This window comes from Rhizophagus irregularis, chromosome 6, assembly GCF_026210795.1.
Source record: "Rhizophagus irregularis chromosome 6, complete sequence".
NCBI classification, from domain to species: Eukaryota; Fungi; Glomeromycota; class Glomeromycetes; order Glomerales; family Glomeraceae; genus Rhizophagus; species Rhizophagus irregularis.
The window spans coordinates 5,260,228-5,282,771 of NC_089434.1; the positions used below are offsets into that span (position 1 = coordinate 5,260,228).

Here is a 22,544-nt window from a genome sequence, read left to right on the forward strand (position 1 = left end):
TAATCAATATATGTTCGACTTGTGTCTTTAATTTGACACATGTAGCTCATATTTTTCTTAATGGGAACCGACGGCGAACCGAAATAGAACTGAACGAACCGTCCCCATCCCTATATGTAGTACAATATCTTTTACATTATACAGAAATGCAAATTTGAGTAATAGATTAATATATGGAAAAAACTTAAAAATTGTTAATGAATATAATTAAAATAAAAACAATATATAAAATTTATTTCATATAATTCAAATTAGGGTTTCTTAAAATTAAATCAAATTAAATATGAAATTAATTTGAATTTGTCAAATCAAATTAAATTCAAATCAAATGTTAAATATTAAATCAAATTGTAGAATTTTAATTCAAATATCAATCAAGTTTTTATTCTTATAGTGGTAACTAGTAAATTAATGTTAAAAATATATCAGTATGTTTAATAAGCTAATAAAATTTATTATATAGATATATCATTATTCTTTAAATTAAATAATATTTTATTTACATTTATTTATACTATAATATAGCTAAAGCTTTACTTCTTGAAATAATTGCAATGTCAAATCAAACTAAAAAATCTTGCCTTTAACATTTAAGTATTATTAAAAAATTTTGCCTAAAAGATTTTTTTTAAATGTGATTCTATAATCAGTTTACAAATTATTAGAAAACTTATATATATTATGTAATTATTAAAGGAGAGAAAAGGGGTAATCAAAATCTTACATTACATTTAATAAAATTATATAATTTATAAATATTATAATTTGATTGGTTATTAAATCTGACAAGAAGGGGGAAGAGAAATAAGTTTAAATATTATATAATATATGTAATTCCTCTTATTATAGATGATATTACTATTAAAAAAAATGCAATTAGTAATACTTTCAAATTTGCTTCTATATATATTTCATATTTTACAGATATACTGGTGTTAGTTATGAAATATAAATTATTGTCTGGAGCGAAGCGAAGGACTATATATGTTTATGAACCTTAATAACATATTGGATCACGTGGTGATGTCCATTTGTATGCACGCGTCATTTTTGATTAGTCCGCACAAATTGTGTTATTAAAATTTTGTGCTACTTCAAAAATAAACAAGTGTAATAATCATAATAAGTTTATGATAAACATGATTACCTGATAATCTCTTTTTTTGTTTGGTTTCGTCTAGTGAGTATATTTTTTTTTAATTGACTTTAAAGGAATGTTTTGATTTATTTCTTATTCTTTTTCTAGGGTTTCTGGATTTCTTGTACATACTGGACTTTAAAAGTAAATTAGGAAGTGAAGGGTTTTTTATTTGTTTAACTTTAAAGAAACGTTTCTAACGTTTCATTTCTTACTTTTTTCCTGAGGTTTCTGGATTTTTTGTATATACTGGACTGGTAAGTTGTTTTTTTTATTTGTTTTGCTTTAAAGAACGTTTCTAACATTTCACTTATTATTATTTCTAAGGACACGGGATTTTTGTACACGCCAGATTTTTAAAGGTAAATTGGCTTTTCTTATTTGTTTGACTTTAAAGAAACGTTTCTAACATTTTATTTCTTACTTTTATCCTAGGGTTTCTGGATTTCTTGACTGGTAAGTTGTTTTTTATTTGTTTTGTTTTAAAGAAACATTTTTAACGTTTCATTTTTATTTTTTTTATCTAGGAACGTGGATTTTTGTATATGCCAGACTTTTAAAAGTAAATTGTGAAGAGGGGCTTTTCTTATTTGTTTAACTTTAAAGAAACGTTTCTAATGTTTCATTTTTTATTTTTTTTAGGGATGCCAGATTTTTTGTACAAATTGAATTTTTAAAGATATTTGGATTTTTGTACAAAATCTTTCACTCCGGACTTACAACGGTTTCCGTTTTCTAGTTATATTAATAAAAATGATAAAATAAAAATAATTAATAAATTTAAAGAGATTTATTTTTAAAATTTAAAAATAAAACAATTAATAAATATAATAAATTTTCTACTAGTTTATATTATTAGTCCAGAGTGTAGCGAAGGACTCTATATGTTCTAGCTGTGGTAGTACAAAATATCTCATTGTTCATCCACTTGTTCTTTGAGTTAACGTTTAATTAGTTCTTATATTACTATATTACATGAAATTATTTCGATCAGTTAATTGAGCATGTGATTATCTACCTATATACTGATAAGCTCTGGACTACGCAACGGTTTACCGTTTTCCTAGTAGTAAATACTCTTAATTACAATGGTACAGTCAAACCTTTATATAACAATATGTCAGGACATATATGAAATTTTTAGAAAATATCATTATATTAAAGTTATACCGATATTTATATGTCCTCACATATAGTGGGAAAATAAAATTTTATCAGTATAACAAGTTTTTAATAGTATATCAGTATATCAAATATCAGTATATTGAGGTTAGACTGTATACTGAATAATAATTGTAAAATGGGTCTTCATAAGAGGATGACAAGTGGTTTGGGATTTACTAAAATTTTTGTATACTTCATGCTTATATTTCAAATTTATTTTTTTCTAATAAAGTTTCAAATACACTGCAGTCAGCAAAAAAAAAAAAATATAATTGTGGAATAGAAAAAAAAATTTGGCAATAATATATAAATTATATATATTAATCACACTCAAATTATATAAAAAAAATTATATTTAATCAAATTCAAATATTTAATTTAATTCAAAATTTTGATCTTATTATTACTTTTATGAATTCTTTTTATTGTAAAAAATTACTTTTTATTACTTAGGCGTAATTATATTAAGACAAGATCGCATCTATAAAAAAAAAAAGAAATATTAATATTATCAATGTCAAATACAATTTAAATAAAAAAATTTTTTTTAACCCGGGGTACACGCGAACACACCCTACACACCCTGTTTTTGTTACACAAGATCCGTACCACTTTTTTAGAAATAAAATAAAACATACGCGTGGTTTTTTATTCCACATCTCTTTTATTCCACCACTCTTTTTAACTAAATAATTTTTAGCCGGTTTGTGGCAATTTGAGTACTTGGCGCTGACCCGACTAACATAACATTCAAAACTTTCGACCACTTCAGGTTTGTCGTTATTAAAATTAGTTGCGTCCATAGTTTTGTTTCCAGTTTTTGTTATCTCAAGTTAGACTGTACCAAAAATCGGTTAGAGCGTATGTTTTATTTTATTAGATATAGACAAGTAATTATTATAAATTTGAAGTGGATTATCATATTATCATTTAAAGCGTTTATAATAATAATATATCTCATCTATTAGAAACGTGCGTTCGTACCAACAGTGCCAAAAGCCTTTCAAATTTTATACTTAATCGCGGGCCAATAACTCTCGTAATAAAGAAAATTCCCCCAAATCACCAATTATTCCTTTAGATCTCAGTGTGCAACAATTTTTAGAAAATCCAACCAGATTCGATGCTAAGGTATCAGATGATAATACGTTTCAAAAATCAACTTCGTGATGTTAACAATCGCAATTTTTTCCTTAAAAAAAAGTCTGGTAAAGTACGTTCAAATACCTTAACTGTACCTTGCGCACTAAATATGGGTCTAAACCCATTACGTAAGTTATACGTCATTAATTAATTGAAGTTCAAATCATTCATAAGCCGGGTAATTAATTATTAATGTATTTGATTATTGTTCAGTATATTACCTACAGAAGATAACGGAAAATAAGGGAAATGAGAAGTTATATATTAATCCATTAAATCGAAAGGTAATTGTTCGGCTGAGATTTTACGCATAAAACATCGTTACATCGTCTCTTGCTTTAAATTTAATTCTCTTTTAAAAATTCTTGAAAATAGGAGTTTCGGAATCCCAAAAGTACATATTCACCGGCCATAACGAAACCTAAGCCACCAAGACCGAAAAGTCCTTTACCATCACATGTCATTAAAGCTAATCCTGATTATAAAGAACCATATATACCGGTGACTGAGTTACCAATGTTTAGCGTAAAATCTCAGACGAACAATTACCTTTCGATCTAATGGATTAGTTTTGAATCTATAACCTCTCATTTCCGTTATTTTACACTCTTCTGTAGGTAATATACTGAATATCAACATCAAATACATTATAAAATAAATAAAGAATTATTCCTCTCTTTTGTTTTAATGTTCCAAGTGTGATTATAAGTTGAACCATAACACATATATATATTTACCAATTTAAATAGAAAATTGGATTCATTATTTTGATCATATCCTTAAATATAATAACACTTACAATAATGTATTATTTGCTTATTATATTTATAATGTAATATTCGCTAATATCTTTACTTTACTTTTTGTTAATTTATAATGTAATATTCGCTAATTATTGCTAATATCTTTATTTACTTTTTGTTAATAATACGCAGCATATTCCAAACAAAAAAAATTGTTGCTAATTGTCCAAGCGAAGCGAAAAATCGATCACTCTGTCCGCCATGTGATCGTCACCCATTGAAATGGCAAATTTTAATAAAAAATGTTTAATATTTTAATAAAACGATTCTTTTTTTTTCAATAAAAACGAAATTTTTATTTAATATACCGGACTTGGACTTCATAATAAGTTGTGAGAATTGGAATTAGAGAGTAGGAGTTTAGGAATGTTAGAAATTTAACTTTTATTTTTTTCTTATGGCAACTAAAATCAATTCTGTATTTCAGAATATTTTTTTAATCGTAAATTTATATTAATATTGCAAAGAATTTTAGGTTAATAAAAATTATAAATAATATTTTAATTACTTCGATTTATTTTTTTAAATCACATATATTTTTATAATTTTTTTTTTAAAATACCAAATTAGGGTAACAAATAAAAAAGTACATATAATCATATAATTGTGGTGTGAAATAGAAAAAAAAATTATACAGTATAGAGCGGGATATTACGGTATTAATATGACCCGCATTTCAAAATAAAATTATATTTAGTAAAATTTTTTAAAACATATAATTAACGCTAAATTGAATTTATTGTTCCAACTAAATCTATTGAAGTTTTTGCTTAAATAGTACAAAGAGATCCAGTAAATTGTTACTATAATTTGTTACTATAATTCTATTATTTTGTAAGTTCTTCTAATCTATTTTGAGCTTTTCGATATTCTTGTTTAGCTGTTTAGCTACCAGTAAATTGCTGTATCTAGATCTTTTTCAGCTCCGTCTCCTTTTTCAAACTTCAAAGCAGGATTATATTGTGCCGCCTTTTCTCCTACATTTGCAGCCTCAATTCAGCTGCCTTTTGCTTATTAACATTAATTCCAAATTCCAATATCCCAACGTAGTGATTCCTTTTAAATACCCTTCTTCAGCTGATCTTTTACATAATTCAAAAGCTTTTCGATAATCTTTATCATCACCTCCTCTGATATATAAAAGACCAAGATTATGCATAGCCATCAAATGTCCATTATTTGCAGCTTTTCATAAAAATATACAGCCATTTTTAAATTTTTATTGACAATTTTACCAGTTTCATAAAACCAACCTAAATTAAATTGTCCCCATTGCACAATCTTTTTTGGCTACTTTTTCATGATGTAAAAATGCCTGCATTTCATTCTTTTGGAGTTCCAATTCCAGATTGATAACATTTTCCATTAAAATATTATGCTAATATTTGATTCTCTTCTGATACACTCTTAAATGCTCTTTCTTCATCTTTGATTGTTCCAATTCCATAATAATTAAAATATCCAAGTAAAAAGATTGATTCTGCAGTAGTTTGATTATTTGATAACCAATTATAAATTTCATTTGGATTATTTATTTGTTCTTTTGCAATTATCAATTCTCTTTCACTTGTATTCATATTATCGTTATTGGAATTTTGGATCTGGCAAACAAATAATACTTTTAATCTATTAACAACTTCATGTATAGTTGGTCATTTGCTTGGTTCATTATTCCAGAGTGGAATAATTGTTAGGAGTATCAGGAATAATTTCTTCTCTTCGGTCTTGTGAAATGTCATAGATTAAACCAATCTTATTTATCTCTTCATGAAATGGTAGTTTCCCACTTGATATTTCTCAAATAAAACGTCAATACTATAAACATCGCTCTTTTTATCTAATTTTAAATTATTATTATTCATTAATACTTTAGGGAGACATATTAAGTAATTTCGCTTGCGAATTAGATGCCTCATCGATCCTTTTTGCCGATGAACCAATACATTACAGGAATGCTATTATAATATATAAAAAAATTTAATTAATGTAATTCATAAAATATTTTATTAATTTATTAAAAAAATTACCAAGTCTCGGTGAACAATTTCTTCATCATGCAGACATAGTAAGTGAAATAGAAAAAAAAAATATTTCATTTTTATAATAAGAAATTAAATATATAGAGCGGGATATTACGGTATTAATATGAAAGAATTATCTCGCATTTCAAAATAAAATTATATTTAGTAAAATTAAGTAAACCGAAAATATTTCAACAAATTTTTTTTTTATAAATCGGATCGGTAAGCCATATGCCCCAATACTGAGCTGGAAAAAAAAAAAATTTTAAAAAAAATGATGTTAAAAAGTCTATAATATTTTTGTAAATGGTGATATAACCCACTAAGAAAACGACTTGAAACATTTATAGCTTCAAAATATCATACCTAAAAAAGACGCAAATATCATCGTTTTTCCATGTTGTATCTAATTATCAAATTTGTCAAGTCGATAATTAAAGCCGTAAAAATTCGGGTTGGATATCATAGTTCCTCGTCATTAATTTTGTGAAAATTGGTAGTAATAACCGAACTATCTTAAGTGGCTTTATTTTTTTTTGATTGTAAGGATGGCAAAAAATCACTTTATTTATACTTCTTTGATTTTGCTGATTCATGCCTTATTTCGGTGATTGGATTAACGGCAATAAATTAATTCCTCAGCCGCAAGGTATTTTTCCCACTGTGAAAAAACTTTTTCATTTGTATTATATTATAATCAGTACATCTATACTAGCTACACAGCCCCTCTTCCCGAGATATGGCTTAGCTTTCAATAATCACAAATATCTAGGAAATTCATCTAAATAATTCACATTTTTGTTTGTTGTTTCTGATTTAGATCTCTTCGATTTCCTTGTGAATAAACCCGGGAACAAGCGCTATCATCATTTTCATCATAACCCACACCACCACCTTCAGCAGCAACGCCCACACTGCCACCATTATATTCTTCCGTAAATAAGATCATGCATCATCTCTCTCACGTTCACGATTTCTCGATGTCATTTCCGGAGCCGTGGATCGCAGATTGCTGATTTAAATATCGAGATTTGAGAACTTTAATCTATCTTTATCGTCCGTAAAAATATCAGCAAAAAAAAAGTCACGCCTGTAAAAGTGATCAAATCAATCATTTTAGTAAATATTATGATAGATCGTTAAGGATAATAGGATCATTATATTCTATTATTCTAATATGCTCTTTAAAAGTAACAAACCTCGGTCGAGTATATTTGGGATTTGAATGATAATGATACTCTTTTATCCTCTATAATAAATATCAAATTGTATTTTTAGATTAGGTTTAATTGATATATTTAATTTATCTCGCTGCATAGAACAGTGCACAATCTTTTTCATAAATAATGAAAGTAATCGTGTAATACCTTTATTACTAATAAGCAGTTATCCTGCTCAAATGGAAATAATCCACCGTAAAAGACCTAGAGAATAAAAAGGTTTAATAATTGTGAATAATTATGATGAAAAATTAAACAAAAGGAAGAAATCAACTCGAACAAGCTTCGCTGTTTTCTTTGTTAAAGTATTTTAATCAATCAAATCTTTATTTTATCTCTTTAGTCGATTATTTCTGAGTTTTCTACGTGTTTTAATTCTTCAATTGTTGAATAACTCATTAATTCCACAACTATTGTGCGTGTTCTTTGAGTTCTCAATATTCTTGATTCTTTTTATTTCTTACTCAAGGAATTTATTTATTATAACCTTTATCTTCACCAACATTATTTATTGACGCATTATTATCTAATAAATATAACATTACTAATGAATGTTCGGGCAGAAATCTTTTGGAAAATAATCGTATCTGAGAACGTTGTTACATACTGATCCTAAAAATTCATTGGCCATTGTTGTTACACTGATTCTAATGGTTGGCCATACACATGGCGGGACGGAAATTACATGTACAGTACTTTCAAAAATAATAATGAGTGTGTATTTTAACTATTTTCATTATAAGGACGTTTCGATGAGCTAATTGTTTGAGTATGTACTTGTTTTTCTTTCGCATTCTTTAAATAAAAGCATCACACTTGATAAAGGAGTATAAAAACATAAAATTATTGAATAAATGCAAGGAATCTTTTATCAGGTTTCTATTTATGCTATTAATAGTTGTAAGAGTAATGTAAACTATTAAGTATTTCATGTTAAAACCTATGACCGCCATATTGAGGTACCATTAATATTATTTTATTATATTGAATTGTTATTTTCAAAAAAAAATATGATGAGGAATTATCAGATTTTGAAACTAAAAAATTACACCTTTAACAGCTGAAGATGTTGAATTTAGAAAGAAAAGTTTTTGTTGTAAATACCGATTTTATGTTTTAGCTAAATAATTTTAAGATATTTCCCAAATAAATTGTGATTAAACAAATTTTTAATAACTGCAAAAGAGTTCATATATAAAAATACTGCTGATTAAGTAATAATGATAAGTGTAAAAAGCTGATTGTTAATTTTTCAATTGTCTTAAAAGGAATTATTTTAAATAAAAACTCTATTATATTAGGAGTAGTCGCACGGAATGTTTATGCGATGAAAGTCTATATCATAAAATCTAATTAAAAAAATAAATCCATATAACATTCTTTTCAAGATTATAATATCATTATTACTTCATCTAGCGCAACAACTTTAACAAATGAGCTTTAAATTAATGTTTATAAGTTTGTCAAGTTTAGAATCTTCTGAAGGATTACCAATTATCTGACTATACTCATTTGGTTTTTGAACGCATTTTAGAGACTTTGAAGTTCGATAAATATGTTTTTGTATATGGGAAATTAGTGGGTTGAACATTAATTAAGTTCAAACACAGCCATTAAGAGTTTTAATGGCCTCTCGACCTTTTTTTTCTTCCATGACTTATACCATTTTTTCTCGGAGCTCATGTTGTATAATTTTTCTTTGAGTTCATGTCGCAACAATTTGTTTGTGATTTGATTACAAATAACATAATTTTATATTTCTTTGAGATCGTCCTATGAAAAGGAATTCCGGAATTGGAATCGATAGTATCCGGAGTCTTTCACATTTTAGGATGACCGAAATATTTTACATTTTCTGGAAGATTTAGACATATTTTTGTAGGGTAGACAAATTCAATTGCATGCACGTTTATGCACGTTTAGCTGACAAAATGACTTAGTACCCGATCCAGAGATTTACGTACGGTAAGATTGAGCCTAACAAAGCCTAACAAAGCCCCCTATTGAAGCTTAGTAATTTTTTAAAATCAAAGCCATAATCAATTTGCATATCCGCATGCGCATTTAGCCATAAAATGGCTTAGTACCTGCAACCGAATATTTGAGAGGCAATCTGATAAGAGCTTGACCTAATCACCCGAAAGAGGATTGTATATTCGAGTAAATGACACAAAGCATGATCAGATCGATCGGCGGTGCAGATTTTTATTTTTGTAAATGCCAAAATTTTTTACTCCACGTGATTTTCACAAAAAATTTTTATATTAAATAGTGTTAAATAATTTAATACAAGAATGTCAAAATGTCAAATGAAAACATTTAAACTGGATGTCATAACTGAATGGATTCCAATATAATAATTTTGGAAATATTAAATTCATAACAAAAGGCGCTTCTTGATTTACTTTATTTATTCTTAGGATTAATAAAGAGATAAATGCATCACTACTAATTTTACAAATGGGAACATTTTATTTCTTTAAATAATAAAATATATACAGTATGTATAAATTCTTTCCTTTAAATAATTTTACCTAAATCTTATTAGAGAAATTTCTGAAGAAGTAGAACATGAACATGAGGAAGTGAATGACGACGAACGACTTGAGGAGGAGAGCTACGAAGAGGGAGAGGAAGAAAAGGGGGTGAAATACTAGGGGAGGCGAGCTACGAAGGGGAAAGGGTTGGATCTTTTTTTTTTTACAAAAAGGAGGACAGACAACTAATTCTATAATGCATGGTTCTAACTATATAACATATTTTTAGAATTATTGATAAGTTTGTCACTTGGATCATACTAGAATCAAGTAAACCTGCTAAGATATCGAAATTATGCCTTTTTTTTGTACATTTTTATTTAGTGATAGGATAGGCCGAGATGTTATTTCATTAAGAGAGATCATATCGATCTTATAATTTTAATTTGTAATAAAAGTATCGATAAAGTTTTTTCAGGAATCAAAAGGAAATAACGTGATGCGAAGGATTATTGGGGATAAACAAAATTTATTTTCACAGACAATGTCATATATAGTATGGATCATTATTATTATTAACTGGAATAATTATTATCATTATTCCAGAGATCAAATAATGATAATTTAAATTTTGAGCCGGATCAGACCAGGCTCATAGAATAGTATGAAAAGAGGGACGTTTTGCAACTGGAAGAATTATTATGAATGGGATAATTATTATCATTATTCGATGGGGTAGTTGCAGCGATCGAATAATGATATTTAGTACGAAAAATTTTATTTAGAAAAGTGAAAATTTGATAACGAATAAAAATTTAATTTTGTGTGCATTATATGTTGTTTTTTTCTTGCGTCTTTCGACTTTCTTCGGTTCTATTTATAATGTAAAAAATCTATTATAATAATTGCCTGTATGCCATATTTAGTTTTCTTTTAATTTCTAATTTAATGAAATAAACTTGAGAATAAAAACAATATTCCGAATTGCACATAACAGGATATTTCTGTGACTACACAAAATTTAAAAAATTCTCTATTTATTCTCTTTAAACGAATTTGTCTCCCGGGTATGGCAATAATTGACCCTGATTAACTCTAATCATTCCATAAATTGAAAGTTCAGCCGATATTTCTTGTAAAAAAAAGGATAAATAAAAATAAAATTAGTAATAATAATTACAATCACTTATTTCTTTCAATTAAATATTGTTGTTTTCATCTTCAAAAAAAAAAAAATTTAATCAGTTAGTTATTTATTACACGAAATTAACATGATAGTATTACTATTTTAATTGGAGTTGTAAACGGAGATCCAATTTGGAATACTTTATACGTTCAAAATTTTATTTGTGCTGGAAAAGATTAAATAAGTACAAAAAACAAAAGAATTTATTGATTTAGGAAGAGCTTATAGATTAAATTAGTAAAAAAAAAACACGGGCCAATTTATTAATCGTATTATTTAAATTATCCAACTCCGGCAATACTATTTTAATATATTTATCCCGCCTGAAATTCTTCTTTCAATTTGAGCGTTCCATTCTCTCTCATTCAGGGAATATAGCGATTCGATAATTAATCGATCTTTGTGCGATATATAGTGCATAATAATGTTTCGGGAATTTGTTTACCCGTTCTTATTATGGAATATCATTGACAAGATAACATCATTTGTATTAATTATTATTCAGAAAACAATGAACAAAAAATATAAGGAAATTAATTAATCCCTTAAAACAGTAGACAGCCGTTGAAATATATATGCAATAGGGCCTTTCTTTCGAAGCTAAATCTCGTTTGTTCAAATCGTATTATCTTTGTAAAACATTGAAAATTTTTACTTTAATTGTTTATATTTAGTTTATAAAAGTATAAATTTATTTAAAAATACTAATAACTAAAAATGTCCATTGTCTCAATTGTAATTTTTGAGTTTCATTTTGAATACCAAATATATTGGTGACTAAGGTCAATCTTTTCCCTGGAATTTTAAAATTTTCATCTTCCTGAATTTAGTTTCTTTTATTCCTTTAAGTAAAAGTTCTTTTAATTAAGAAAAATGGACTTATATCGTTCTAACTATAAAGATTTCCCATTCTTAAAACGAAAGTCCCTTTTGTGAGGAGAAAAGTAGGCGGCCTAGCATTATTTAATTCACATATCAAAAACGCGTCAAAATGGGGGGGAGGAGAAAAGTAGGTTGCATAAGAACAAATATCTGCCAATATATTTGATTATAAAAATAAGATTTAGAGATTATAAAATTAAAAGAATTAACAAAATTTTTAGAAATGTGATTTAATATAAAAGATAAGAAAAATTCATTAATAAAGGAAAGAGTACTACAAATGCCGCCCGTTATAATGACATGTCCGGTACCAAAAATTTTTGTCATTATAACGAGATGTTATTATAACAATTTATAAATTATACTATGTAATTTATTATTTTTATAAACGCAATACGCAATTATTAATTACATAAATGTTAAGAATTAATTATTAAAAAATTTATCCAAACTTGCTGATACTACTTTATCATATTGTAAGTTTTTTTGTAATTTTTTTAAACTACTCATTAATTTGTCATCAATTTCAAATTTTTTATCCTGAACTTTATTAATTTCTCACATGATTCTAAAGCTTCAATAGTCTTAATTTCTATTTCACTTTCAATTTCATTATTATTATTATCATCAGGTTCATAGCAAACAGCAGCAACAATTTCTTCTATATCTGGCATTGCATCAACTTCCAAGTTCATCACATTGAATGAATTCACTAGCATTTAGTATCTCTCCATCATTATTTCTTGGTATTTGTCTTATTAACTGTTCCAATTTCTCAAAAGCTCCATCATTTATTTCACTACCAGTTTTTTGCCAAGAATGAATAATAGTATTTTTACTAACATTATTCCATGCTTTTGAAATGGTTAAAGGTTGTGATTTTTCAATTCGATTTTGGCATAATAATTTTTGATAATGACACTAAAAATAAAGTTTAATAAATTATTAATTATATAAAATTTAAAGTAATAATTGTCCGGGCGAAGGATAATGTATATTTACGCACTTTGAAAAAAAAGTCACATAATGGTTTATCCACTCACGATTATTTGATTGGTTTATTTTTGATCAGATTATCGCTATCTTTTTCTGTAAAAAAAATAATCAGTAAATGCTATAAAAAAAAACTGCCAAAACAATAAACCTCTACTCCTATACAAAATTTGATTCGTTCGAGTCTTTCAAAGCTGAAGGGACTAAAGAGATCCTTTAAAGCACGCACCCGAGATACTGCTACAAAAAAAGGACATGCAGCAAACTCTTTCGTTCCAAGATCTATTTTAGCTTTTGGTAAGGCGAGTCCCTGACTTTTGTGCACAGTGATGGCCCAAGCAAGGCAAATTGGAAGTTGCCATCGTGAGCACACACGTCGGATTGGCACGATCGGGACAACTTCAGTCCCGTAATAGTTGGCCCCTTCGTAGTTATTGAAGCTAATAAAACTACTGTTGGAAGGTATGTGATCCTTGGTCATTAAAAATTATGTTCCAAACAGTTCTCATTGAGCCGTTAACTAACCCCAGCTGCTGTCTACAGATTTGCCGTTAACATGATACGTTGATACGTGCTAACAGTGAATCTTTTTGCCGTATCAAAATCGGCGTTTTTTGCCTCCCTGCCGCCAGAATGCACAGCGAGTATCTTAGCTACTGGACGATTCAAGGATCTCCATTCTTGGTAGTATAAATATAGTATCTGAGATTCGGTTGCGTTCTTCTCTGGACTGTTTATATTCAAGTATTTCCTAGTCTTCTATAGTGGATTCTCCATCGCGCATCCTTGAGAGAATCTCCCTAAATTTCTGTTCTGCGGAATCTCCAAATTGCCGCTGAATTGCTTCGAGCTTGTATACTTCCCGAAATTGTTTGTAAGCTGCGAAACCATCATTGGACAATGCATCTCCTTGAATGCCATCATTCATGGGAAGATCGAGCACGGGTGGAAGCTGACCAAAGTCCCCAAACAAAATAATCGATCGTCCACCAAAAGGTTCGTTGTTGTGCTCTGGAAAAGCTTGACGCAGTCCCGATCATATTTTTTTCGTCTATAATGATATATTTCACCCCTTCTAACCTTTGCTGTAATCGTTTTTAATCGTCCCCCATTTATGTCTAGGTTATTGTTACTATTACATATTGGTTTAGATAGTGCGGAGTTGACTGTCCTCCCTCTGATATTGAAGGCTGCAACTCCCATTGGTGCAAGTACAAGTAGTGGAGTCTTAGTCTCGTTGCCTGCCATTTCGTGAAGCATGTTTCGGATCGCCATGATGAGGTATGATTTCCCTGTTCACGCTGTTCCCATGTAGTGGTTCGGTCTGGGCTTGTAAGCATGTTGTGATAATGCAATTTTATTCTCCATTCAGGCTATCATAATTCGCAATGTCCACACACCGATTTTCATTTCCTTCGTCCCGCTCATCTCCAGTTGCCTGTTGCAAAAAATTATTAGCATCTGCGAGATCCGAATCATCATAATGTTGTTTGCCATCATTAAGCCAATCATGGTTTCGATCCATATCGCAGGCTCCCAGGTTAGATGAACTCTCTATGGTTGTATTTGGTCCCATCTCCGCGAATTAGTATGTATTCGTCCTGATCGTCTTTTTTTTCCATTAGTTCTTCCTCCTCAGAAATTTCTTCTTCATTATCTACAGCAAGTCACTCGGGTCTTTGTTAATCTCTTCGATGAAACGATCATACAGTGTTGACCATCCGATATCGCCATTTCAGTCTGCTTGTTCGATATTTCTGTGCCGAACGTGAAAGAGGACCTTTACTCGGTCTCGACGTATGGGTGACGGACTCGAACTATATTTCTTTTTTGCATTTCTTCCAATGACCGTTAACAAATTTGTGGTTAGACTCAAAGAGTGTGAAACTTGATATAATAACAAACATATATACGTGTTAATTAGGGTGAATAAAGACGATCGATTTGGAACCCATTAGTAAATATAGTTATCTTAATATCAACGAACCTGATCCACTAGCAACAACCATCCCGAAGCTTATACCTATAAATCATTATACTCACCGATTTGATCACTTTTACCAACAATCAAACTAAGTGTTGACACAACCAGAAGCTAAAAAAAAGAATAGGTTATCAGCTAGTGAAAGTGATTCGCTGGTAAGAGTAGAAATTATTACGCGCAACCATGATCTTTTGAAGGTCATGAAGGTAAAGTACCTTGAACATATGAATAAAATACCTTAAACGTTACATTTATATTAAATGATACATAACATATTAATTAGGATTTATCTTAGGTGTTGGTAATTTAATGGATATCTCGCTATTGTAAGTTAAAATTATACTGAATGAGTTGATTGAATTTCAAATTAACTGCGATTTCTATTGCTGTTAAGTGACACTTATTAATAAGTACTGCGCGTTGCGAACGTAATGACAAATAATTTTTATGGAGATGGTCTTTTTAAATGAGGTTTGAGATCATAATGGCTTATTATTAAAAAAGAATTGTTTTATGAATAGAGATTATCTATTTCTATGTTGATTACAAACATTAAAAAACATTTTTTTATTATGTAATTAATAGGAATTATTACAACACTGCTTAAATGGATCTATAGATAGATATTACTACTAATTTAGATTTATTAGGAAAGTGTTGACCAAGACTTGATCCTGAAGATAGATATTAAGAAGATGGCACTGCCGCAATTTACTGACATAAAAAAGAGCAGTAGGTATAATAACTGATAGCTTGTATTAGTATATATATAGTATTATGGTTCAACTTATAATATCACACTTAGAACATTAAAACAAAAGAGAGGAATAATTCTTTATTTATTTTATAATGTATTTGATGTTAATGATATTAACGTAAAATAACGGAATGAGAGGTTATAGATTCAGGGCTAATCCATTAGATCGAAAGGTAATTGTTCATCTAAACATTGGTAATTCAGTCACCGGTACATCTTTAATGACATGTGATGGTGAAGGACTTTTCGGTCTTGGTGGCTTAGGTTTCGTTATGGCCGGTGAATATGTACTTTTGGGATTCCGAAACTCCTATTTTCAAGGATTTTTAAAAGAGAATTTAAAATTTAATCAAGAGACGATGTAACGATGTTTTATGCGTAAATTCTCAGAAGAACAATTACCTTTCGATTTAATGGATTATATATTTACCAGACTTTTTTTTTAAAGGAAAAAATCGCGATTGTTAACTTCAAAATCACGATGTTGATTTTTGAAACGTATTATCATCTGATACCTTAGCATCGAATCTGGTTGGATTTTCTAAAATTGTTGCATACTGAGATCTAAAGGAATAAATGGTGATTTTGGGGAATTTTCTTTATTACGAGAGTTATTGGCCCGCGATTCAGTATGAAATTTGAAAGGCTTTGGCACTGTAGGTACGAACGCACGTTTCTAATAGATGAGATATATTATTATTAATATGATAACCCACTTCAAATTTATAATAATTACTTGTCTATATCTAATAAAATAAAACATACGCGTGCGATCTTTTATAATCTTTGTTGACTTTGCTCTAAACCGATTTTTGGTAACAAAAACTGAAAACAAAACTATGGCAACTAATTTTAATAACGACAAACATGAAGTGGTCATAAGTTTGAATATATAGAATGTAATGTTAGTCGGGTCATGTGGGTAGCGCGAAGTACTCAATTGCCACAAACTAAAATTATTTAGTTAAAAAGAGTGTTGGAATAAAATACCACGCGTATGTTTATACTGTAGCATGTTTAAAAATCCACTTATTGGTTTAATTTCACGTGACGTGATGATCAACATTCACTTTGTGAAGAGAGTAAACTTTAAAAATATTAATTAAAATTTTAATAATACAATACTTATGTTTTTAAATATTACCCAAGATTCTTTTTGTAATTCAAAATCGGTCTTAACTTTTGATTTATAACTATTAGTTTCTTCAAATTTGCAACTATCTTTATTCATTTCTTTTTTAATATCTGATTTTATTTGAATTTCTTCTAAATGCAATCTCTGATTATATGATTTTATTAGATTTATTTAAGCATTTATAATAATATTTACACTTTAAACCTAATACCTGAAAACATTCTTCATAATATGTATGTCTATATATCAAAACTTCATCCTTCTTATTTGTTGAATTTCTGCAAAAGTTTTTATCACAAACCTTATTTTATTTAAAGGTATAGAAGAATGGTATTCAAGAGATAAAGTACTTAAAGAAAAACTTGTAAGAATGGATGTAAAATAATAATAAGATTTTTTGTTTCTTTTTCCCTTCATTTTTTTCTACTTTTTTGTTATTTTTTATCTTATCAAAAAAGTTTAATAAAAAAAGAGCAGTTTTTTTAATTATTTTATTTAAATTTTTTTTTTTATATAAATAATCTCTTTTTAGTACAAATGATGTAATAAATAAATTTTTATTAATAATAAATAAAATATTATATTTAAGGAATTTACTTTAAAAAACTTTTGCTATAGTATATCTTTATAAAATAAAGATTGTAAAAATTTTTAATAATATACTTATTAAATATATTTAATTCATAATTTGCAAATAAAGTAGAAAACCCTATATCAAAAATTGGGTAATTATATAATAACGTAAATTCTGATATTATAGCAAACCAAAATACTAATTGTTAAATATAATATAAAAATTAAGTTTATTTATTATTGCTATCAAGTTATGTTATTTGACTTACTTTTTGTTAAAAGTCTGGTAAATTTTTTGAGATTTAAGTATTATAAATAATTTATTTATAGACTTAAAAGTAAAAAATACTTTATTTTTAATGTTATAAATAATGGATTTTTACTTTTAAACTCACAGAAAAGTCATTTCTAATTATTGAAAATTTTACTGAACTTCTAGTAAAAAGTTAGCTAAATGGTATAATTTTATATTAATGGTTTTAACTTTTACATTATATATTTTAATTTGTTACATTTTCAGATTTTACATTATTATATATTACTATATATAACTTAACCCTAGTTTTTAATAATTAGATTTTTTACTTTTCACGCAAATTACGAATTAAATTATTTTTTAAGATTTTGATGATGAAATAATTGATTGCTTACTAATAATACATATCAGACAAAAAAGAAAAAAAAAAATTTTATTATAATTATCAATTATATCTTTAAAGCTTTTTTATCATATACTATAAAAGAAATATTGTATTACTATATTTATTAAATTTATTATTTCAAAAAAAAACTGTATATCAGATATCTAGAGTTATTACAGTTTAATTTCAATATAATGAACCCATGATATAATGAATTCTCAACTTACTGAACTTTTTTTAAAAAACTAGTTTTATAGTATTTAAAAATATTTTGATATACTAATATCATACTGATAAACTTTATATAATGTATACTGAACTTTATTATTAGTTTACCACTTATTATAAAACATAATAAAAAATTTTTTGATATACCAAATTTAGTCACATAATTTGCCAATTTCATCTAAAATTAATTAATTTTGGTCAGAATTAGAACTACCTAATTTTTTGCCTAAATTAATTAATGCCAAAACATCTTACACTGGTCAAATGATGAAGAATCGGTGTATTAAGAGCCAGTTAAGAATCGGGACCAATCAGGTTTCGGTTCTTAACCGGCTCTTATTTTTTTTATCATTAAATAATCAGTATCCCGATAGGCCTATTGATTCTATTATATAAGAAGCCGATAGATTCTAAACGTATATCAAATTTGATCGGCCGATAATAAGTAACAAATTGATTACCTTCCGGATTTCCCGATGACTAATAAATAAACACCCGATCTGTCATGATCTGTCATTAATTTATAAATAAGCATCGGTAAAACATCACACGTCCGATAATAATACTGATAGAACATTGATATTAGACGTGAGAAATTTAAAGGTTTAATAATAATTATTATATATTTATTTATTTGTATATTTATAATATTCATAATATAAAACATGATTGATATTACAGTATTATTATAAATTTTAAATATGAAACTTTCTATTGATCGGTATTACTGACACATATTTCCGGGTTTCTTTTCGTCCTATTGAAAAAGAACCTTCAACAAACCGACCCAGTATACTATGTACAGGATAATACAATCCCTGCTAAGATCATAAAATTCTTTTTTCCATAGTTCTATATTGCACAAATTTTCATCGCCATTAATTGTGCAATGAAATCTAGTCTTGTGATTTTCTGCCGGAAGGTACCACTTTACAAATGCTAGGGAATGATTTACAGAACCTTCCGGAAAATGTATAATATGTTCAAAATAAAATTGAACAATACCGGGATAAGTATCTTTAGTATTATCATGGAGAAATTGGGATAATATTTTGGCCGATGTGACGTGCCTTTTAGAATACATTGACCCAAAAACTTCGGATCCAATTTTTAGTCGTCCATAAGTGTTCACTTTTGGTAATACCGGTATAGCAGAAGGAGCAGCATGGATATCTGATAGTGCTGCGAAATCTTTTCCATAGGCATTGCGGTAATATTCAACCAACAAATCTAATACTTCTTTTGAAAGGTTGGTGTCTATCCTTTTAGGATTAAGAAAAGTACCTGGAAAAGGTTCCGAACCTCGTTCCGGCCATTTCTTCCACGTTTCTAGACATTGATAAAAATTCCCGGTAATCTATTCCATTAATTTCATCATGAATTACAAGACTGCCGGTAGTTTCTTTCGGTGTAATTAGTGTGATACAAGTCGATAAATGTTGATGGTCTTGGGCGCATGAAGAAAACTGATCAAGAAGAGAGTTGAATTGAATGGTTTTTAATAATTCTGGTTCGATTCTTCTATTACTGCTATGATACGATCCTATAAATATAGACTATTTAATAAATTGATTTAATTATATTGATAAGTTCGGAAATCTGGAATTACCTAATAGACCGTTCATGCGTTCGTAACTGAAACACCAGAACGCGTATAATGGTCCATAGTCTAACGCACAATGGCAAATATGTAAGCATAAATGTAAATTCGGCGTAATTTTTTCTGCGCCGTAATTTTCTTCAATGAAAGCTTTGCCACTTAGAAGATTTTTATGAGCTTCTTCTAACCCATTCGTTGTTATAGATCTGCATACAAGAATATTGCATGCACGGACAAAATTGGCGAGTATCAATTTATCCGATTCTTGAAGCAGATCCCATGTTATGGAAGTGGCATAAATTAAGATAAAAGTCTTCCATTGATCACGGAAGAACAACTTTGAAAAGCCTTCTACCTGTAGCAATTTTGTAGGGAATTCTACCGATATCTGCTGGAACTTTTATTGCATTTGCCCTTTTTTGCATTGTTTCTAAATCTTTTTGTGTCAATCGGCCCTCCTCGATCCACAGTCTGGTCACGATCCACTTAGCAATACCCAAGAACAAACAATGCATTGGATCCACTGTGAGAAATCGCACTGAATCAAAGTACGGAAGTCGATACATTTCTGACCACCGTACTAAAGTATTATGGACGTGACTATTTCTAGCATCTTTAGTATTGCAATTCAACCATTCTCGCGCATCCCTTCGAACCTGGTTGATATCTCTTTCGACAAACCATTCATCAATATCATCAAATCCGCCAAAATTCGGTTGATTTCGATCATCATATTGAGCCTTTTTTAAGCATCTATGACAAGCCACTCGCGCAGAGATATGACCGCAGAGTTTTCTCGCGGCTGGAATATCACATGAGCAGCATATTACTGCGGCTCGAATAGATTTTCCGGTAGAGCTTTCGTATGTTTTCGATAGTTCAATCCCATTCCATAACTCGATTAATTGATCGATGATGGGAGCTATATAATGGTTTAGTTGATGTAAACTAGGCTCATTTGGCCCCGGAATTAAAGCCATTGTCAAAATATTTGATGGCTTGAATCTTTCATTTCGAGGCAGGTTACATATTACACCATATAGAGCTCCTATACTATAAGTTGAATTATCGAATGGTTGGAACCAGTCGATATTTAACATGATGCCTAAGTGGCGGTCTGAGACATCTTTCCGGAAAAATGGTATATTTTGACGATGATCCTGAAAGGTTTTCCAGATCTTTCCGTCATAAATATCATTCAAAAATTGAGAATCGTTACGGTCCGCCCATTTTCTACATAATTTCTCAAATCCTTTTCGATTATACATTAATTGTAATTGGTGTTTTAAACTAACAGTAGGGAACGTTAAAGAAGGTCGATAGATTGTTCCGTTAGTAACCGGAACTTTCTTAGCAAGTGTAGCATTGCACTTTTTTCTTTGATTTGCCATCGGATGATCCGGAAAATCTACATAGGTACAATGAATTGTGGCTGGAACTTGGTAAGGGTCGTTAGTTGATACTTCTGTTACATTATACAATTTGCAACACTTTTCACACGATGCGAATTTGACAATATGAGCACAGACGCCAAGTTTTTTACGTGCCATATACAAAGATGTAGGAAAAGAATTGTACGTGTTTGCATCCAAAAGAACCAAAAGATATCTAAAAAATTTGACTAAAGAATCGGTAGTGACATCGGATAACTTATATCTCTCTTGATATAATAAGATCCATAAAACAATCCAATGAAAGTCTTCAGTAAAATCAATGAAGGAGGCTTCTGGATCATCACCGTATGTATTTTCCGGTGCGTCAAACCAGCCGGATGAAGATTCATTTGGTATTTCTTCGATAGGATCAAAGTCATTATCAACTTGATCGTTTTCTTCATCATCAGCATCACTAGTATCATCATCTGAAATACTTTGTTCAATAACAACAATAGGGTATGATACATTCTTGGAATTTCCACTACCGATATGTTTTCGTTTATCTTTCGATTTGGCTTTTGATGATTTCGATTTTTTGGGAAGAAACGAATAATTTTCCTCATCAACAATAGGTTCATGATGACCATCATCTGAATTATGTGATTCTATTTCCATTGGATCATTCAAGAGGTCTACCGATGTATCTTGGTTTAGGTCATCAGATGAAACTTGATTTAAATCTATAATTTCTTCAATAACTCCTCTTGGTCTAATATCCCTTTTTAAACTATGACTATTTTTTGTACGTGGATCAACCATGTTACCTTTACATTTATTGCAATGACACGGAACTTTATTTGATGTTTTCTGTTTAAAATTATAGGATTTCTTTACAAAGACAGCTTTTGTTCTTCGGTATTTTCTCGTCATTGTAAATAATAATATAAAAAAATTTTATTAAAAATGAATTTTCGGTTCTTCGATGAACGGATATATTAGTATGATTGATAATTGACATTGTTGACCATATTAGGTTACTATCAATTTATTGTATTTATTGTATTTAAATCAATATAAGTTCCTTTATTTGAATCAAAAAAAAGCTTATACTTCAATAGACTATTTCGTTATTTTCAATAGACTTATCGGCATGAAAAAAAAGGAAAAAAAAATTCAATCAAAAAAAGCTTATTTAATAGACTATTTCGTTACTTTCGACAGAC

The 22,544-nt window shown here is 28.7% G+C and overlaps 6 protein-coding genes across 6 annotated transcripts; 2 read left to right on the forward strand and 4 right to left on the reverse strand.

Moving 5' to 3' along the window:
• Positions 1-3,165: 3,165 nt before the first annotated feature.
• Positions 3,166-4,006, forward strand: OCT59_026779 (uncharacterized protein; the record flags this gene model as incomplete). The annotated part of the gene is made up of 6 exons (XM_066143438.1): positions 3,166-3,192; positions 3,271-3,278; positions 3,391-3,433; positions 3,507-3,573; positions 3,659-3,729; positions 3,821-4,006. 6 exons carry the CDS (start codon positions 3,166-3,168, stop codon positions 4,004-4,006), a joined length of 402 nt encoding a protein of 133 aa, XP_065992959.1.
• A 1,615-nt stretch (positions 4,007-5,621) lies between these two features.
• Positions 5,622-5,825, reverse strand: OCT59_026780 (uncharacterized protein; the record flags this gene model as incomplete). Its single annotated transcript, XM_066143439.1, has 1 exon — positions 5,622-5,825. One exon carries the CDS (start codon positions 5,823-5,825, stop codon positions 5,622-5,624), a length of 204 nt encoding a protein of 67 aa, XP_065992960.1.
• A 6,718-nt stretch (positions 5,826-12,543) lies between these two features.
• Positions 12,544-12,753, reverse strand: OCT59_026781 (uncharacterized protein; the record flags this gene model as incomplete). Its single annotated transcript, XM_066143440.1, has 1 exon — positions 12,544-12,753. The coding sequence occupies one exon, from the start codon at positions 12,751-12,753 to the stop codon at positions 12,544-12,546; it is 210 nt and encodes a 69-aa protein (XP_065992961.1).
• A 3,146-nt stretch (positions 12,754-15,899) lies between these two features.
• OCT59_026782 (uncharacterized protein) lies at positions 15,900-16,133 on the forward strand (the record flags this gene model as incomplete). The annotated part of the gene is made up of 1 exon (XM_025319865.2): positions 15,900-16,133. One exon carries the CDS (start codon positions 15,900-15,902, stop codon positions 16,131-16,133), a length of 234 nt encoding a protein of 77 aa, XP_025172806.2.
• A 45-nt stretch (positions 16,134-16,178) lies between these two features.
• Positions 16,179-16,999, reverse strand: OCT59_026783 (uncharacterized protein; the record flags this gene model as incomplete). The annotated part of the gene is made up of 5 exons (XM_066143441.1): positions 16,179-16,202; positions 16,284-16,332; positions 16,433-16,444; positions 16,534-16,568; positions 16,913-16,999. 5 exons carry the CDS (start codon positions 16,997-16,999, stop codon positions 16,179-16,181), a joined length of 207 nt encoding a protein of 68 aa, XP_065992962.1.
• Positions 17,000-21,397: 4,398 nt separating this feature from the next.
• OCT59_026784 (uncharacterized protein) lies at positions 21,398-22,251 on the reverse strand (the record flags this gene model as incomplete). The annotated part of the gene is made up of 2 exons (XM_066143444.1): positions 21,398-21,410; positions 21,524-22,251. The coding sequence occupies 2 exons, from the start codon at positions 22,249-22,251 to the stop codon at positions 21,398-21,400; spliced, it is 741 nt and encodes a 246-aa protein (XP_065992963.1).
• Between the last annotated feature and the right edge of the window lie 293 nt (positions 22,252-22,544).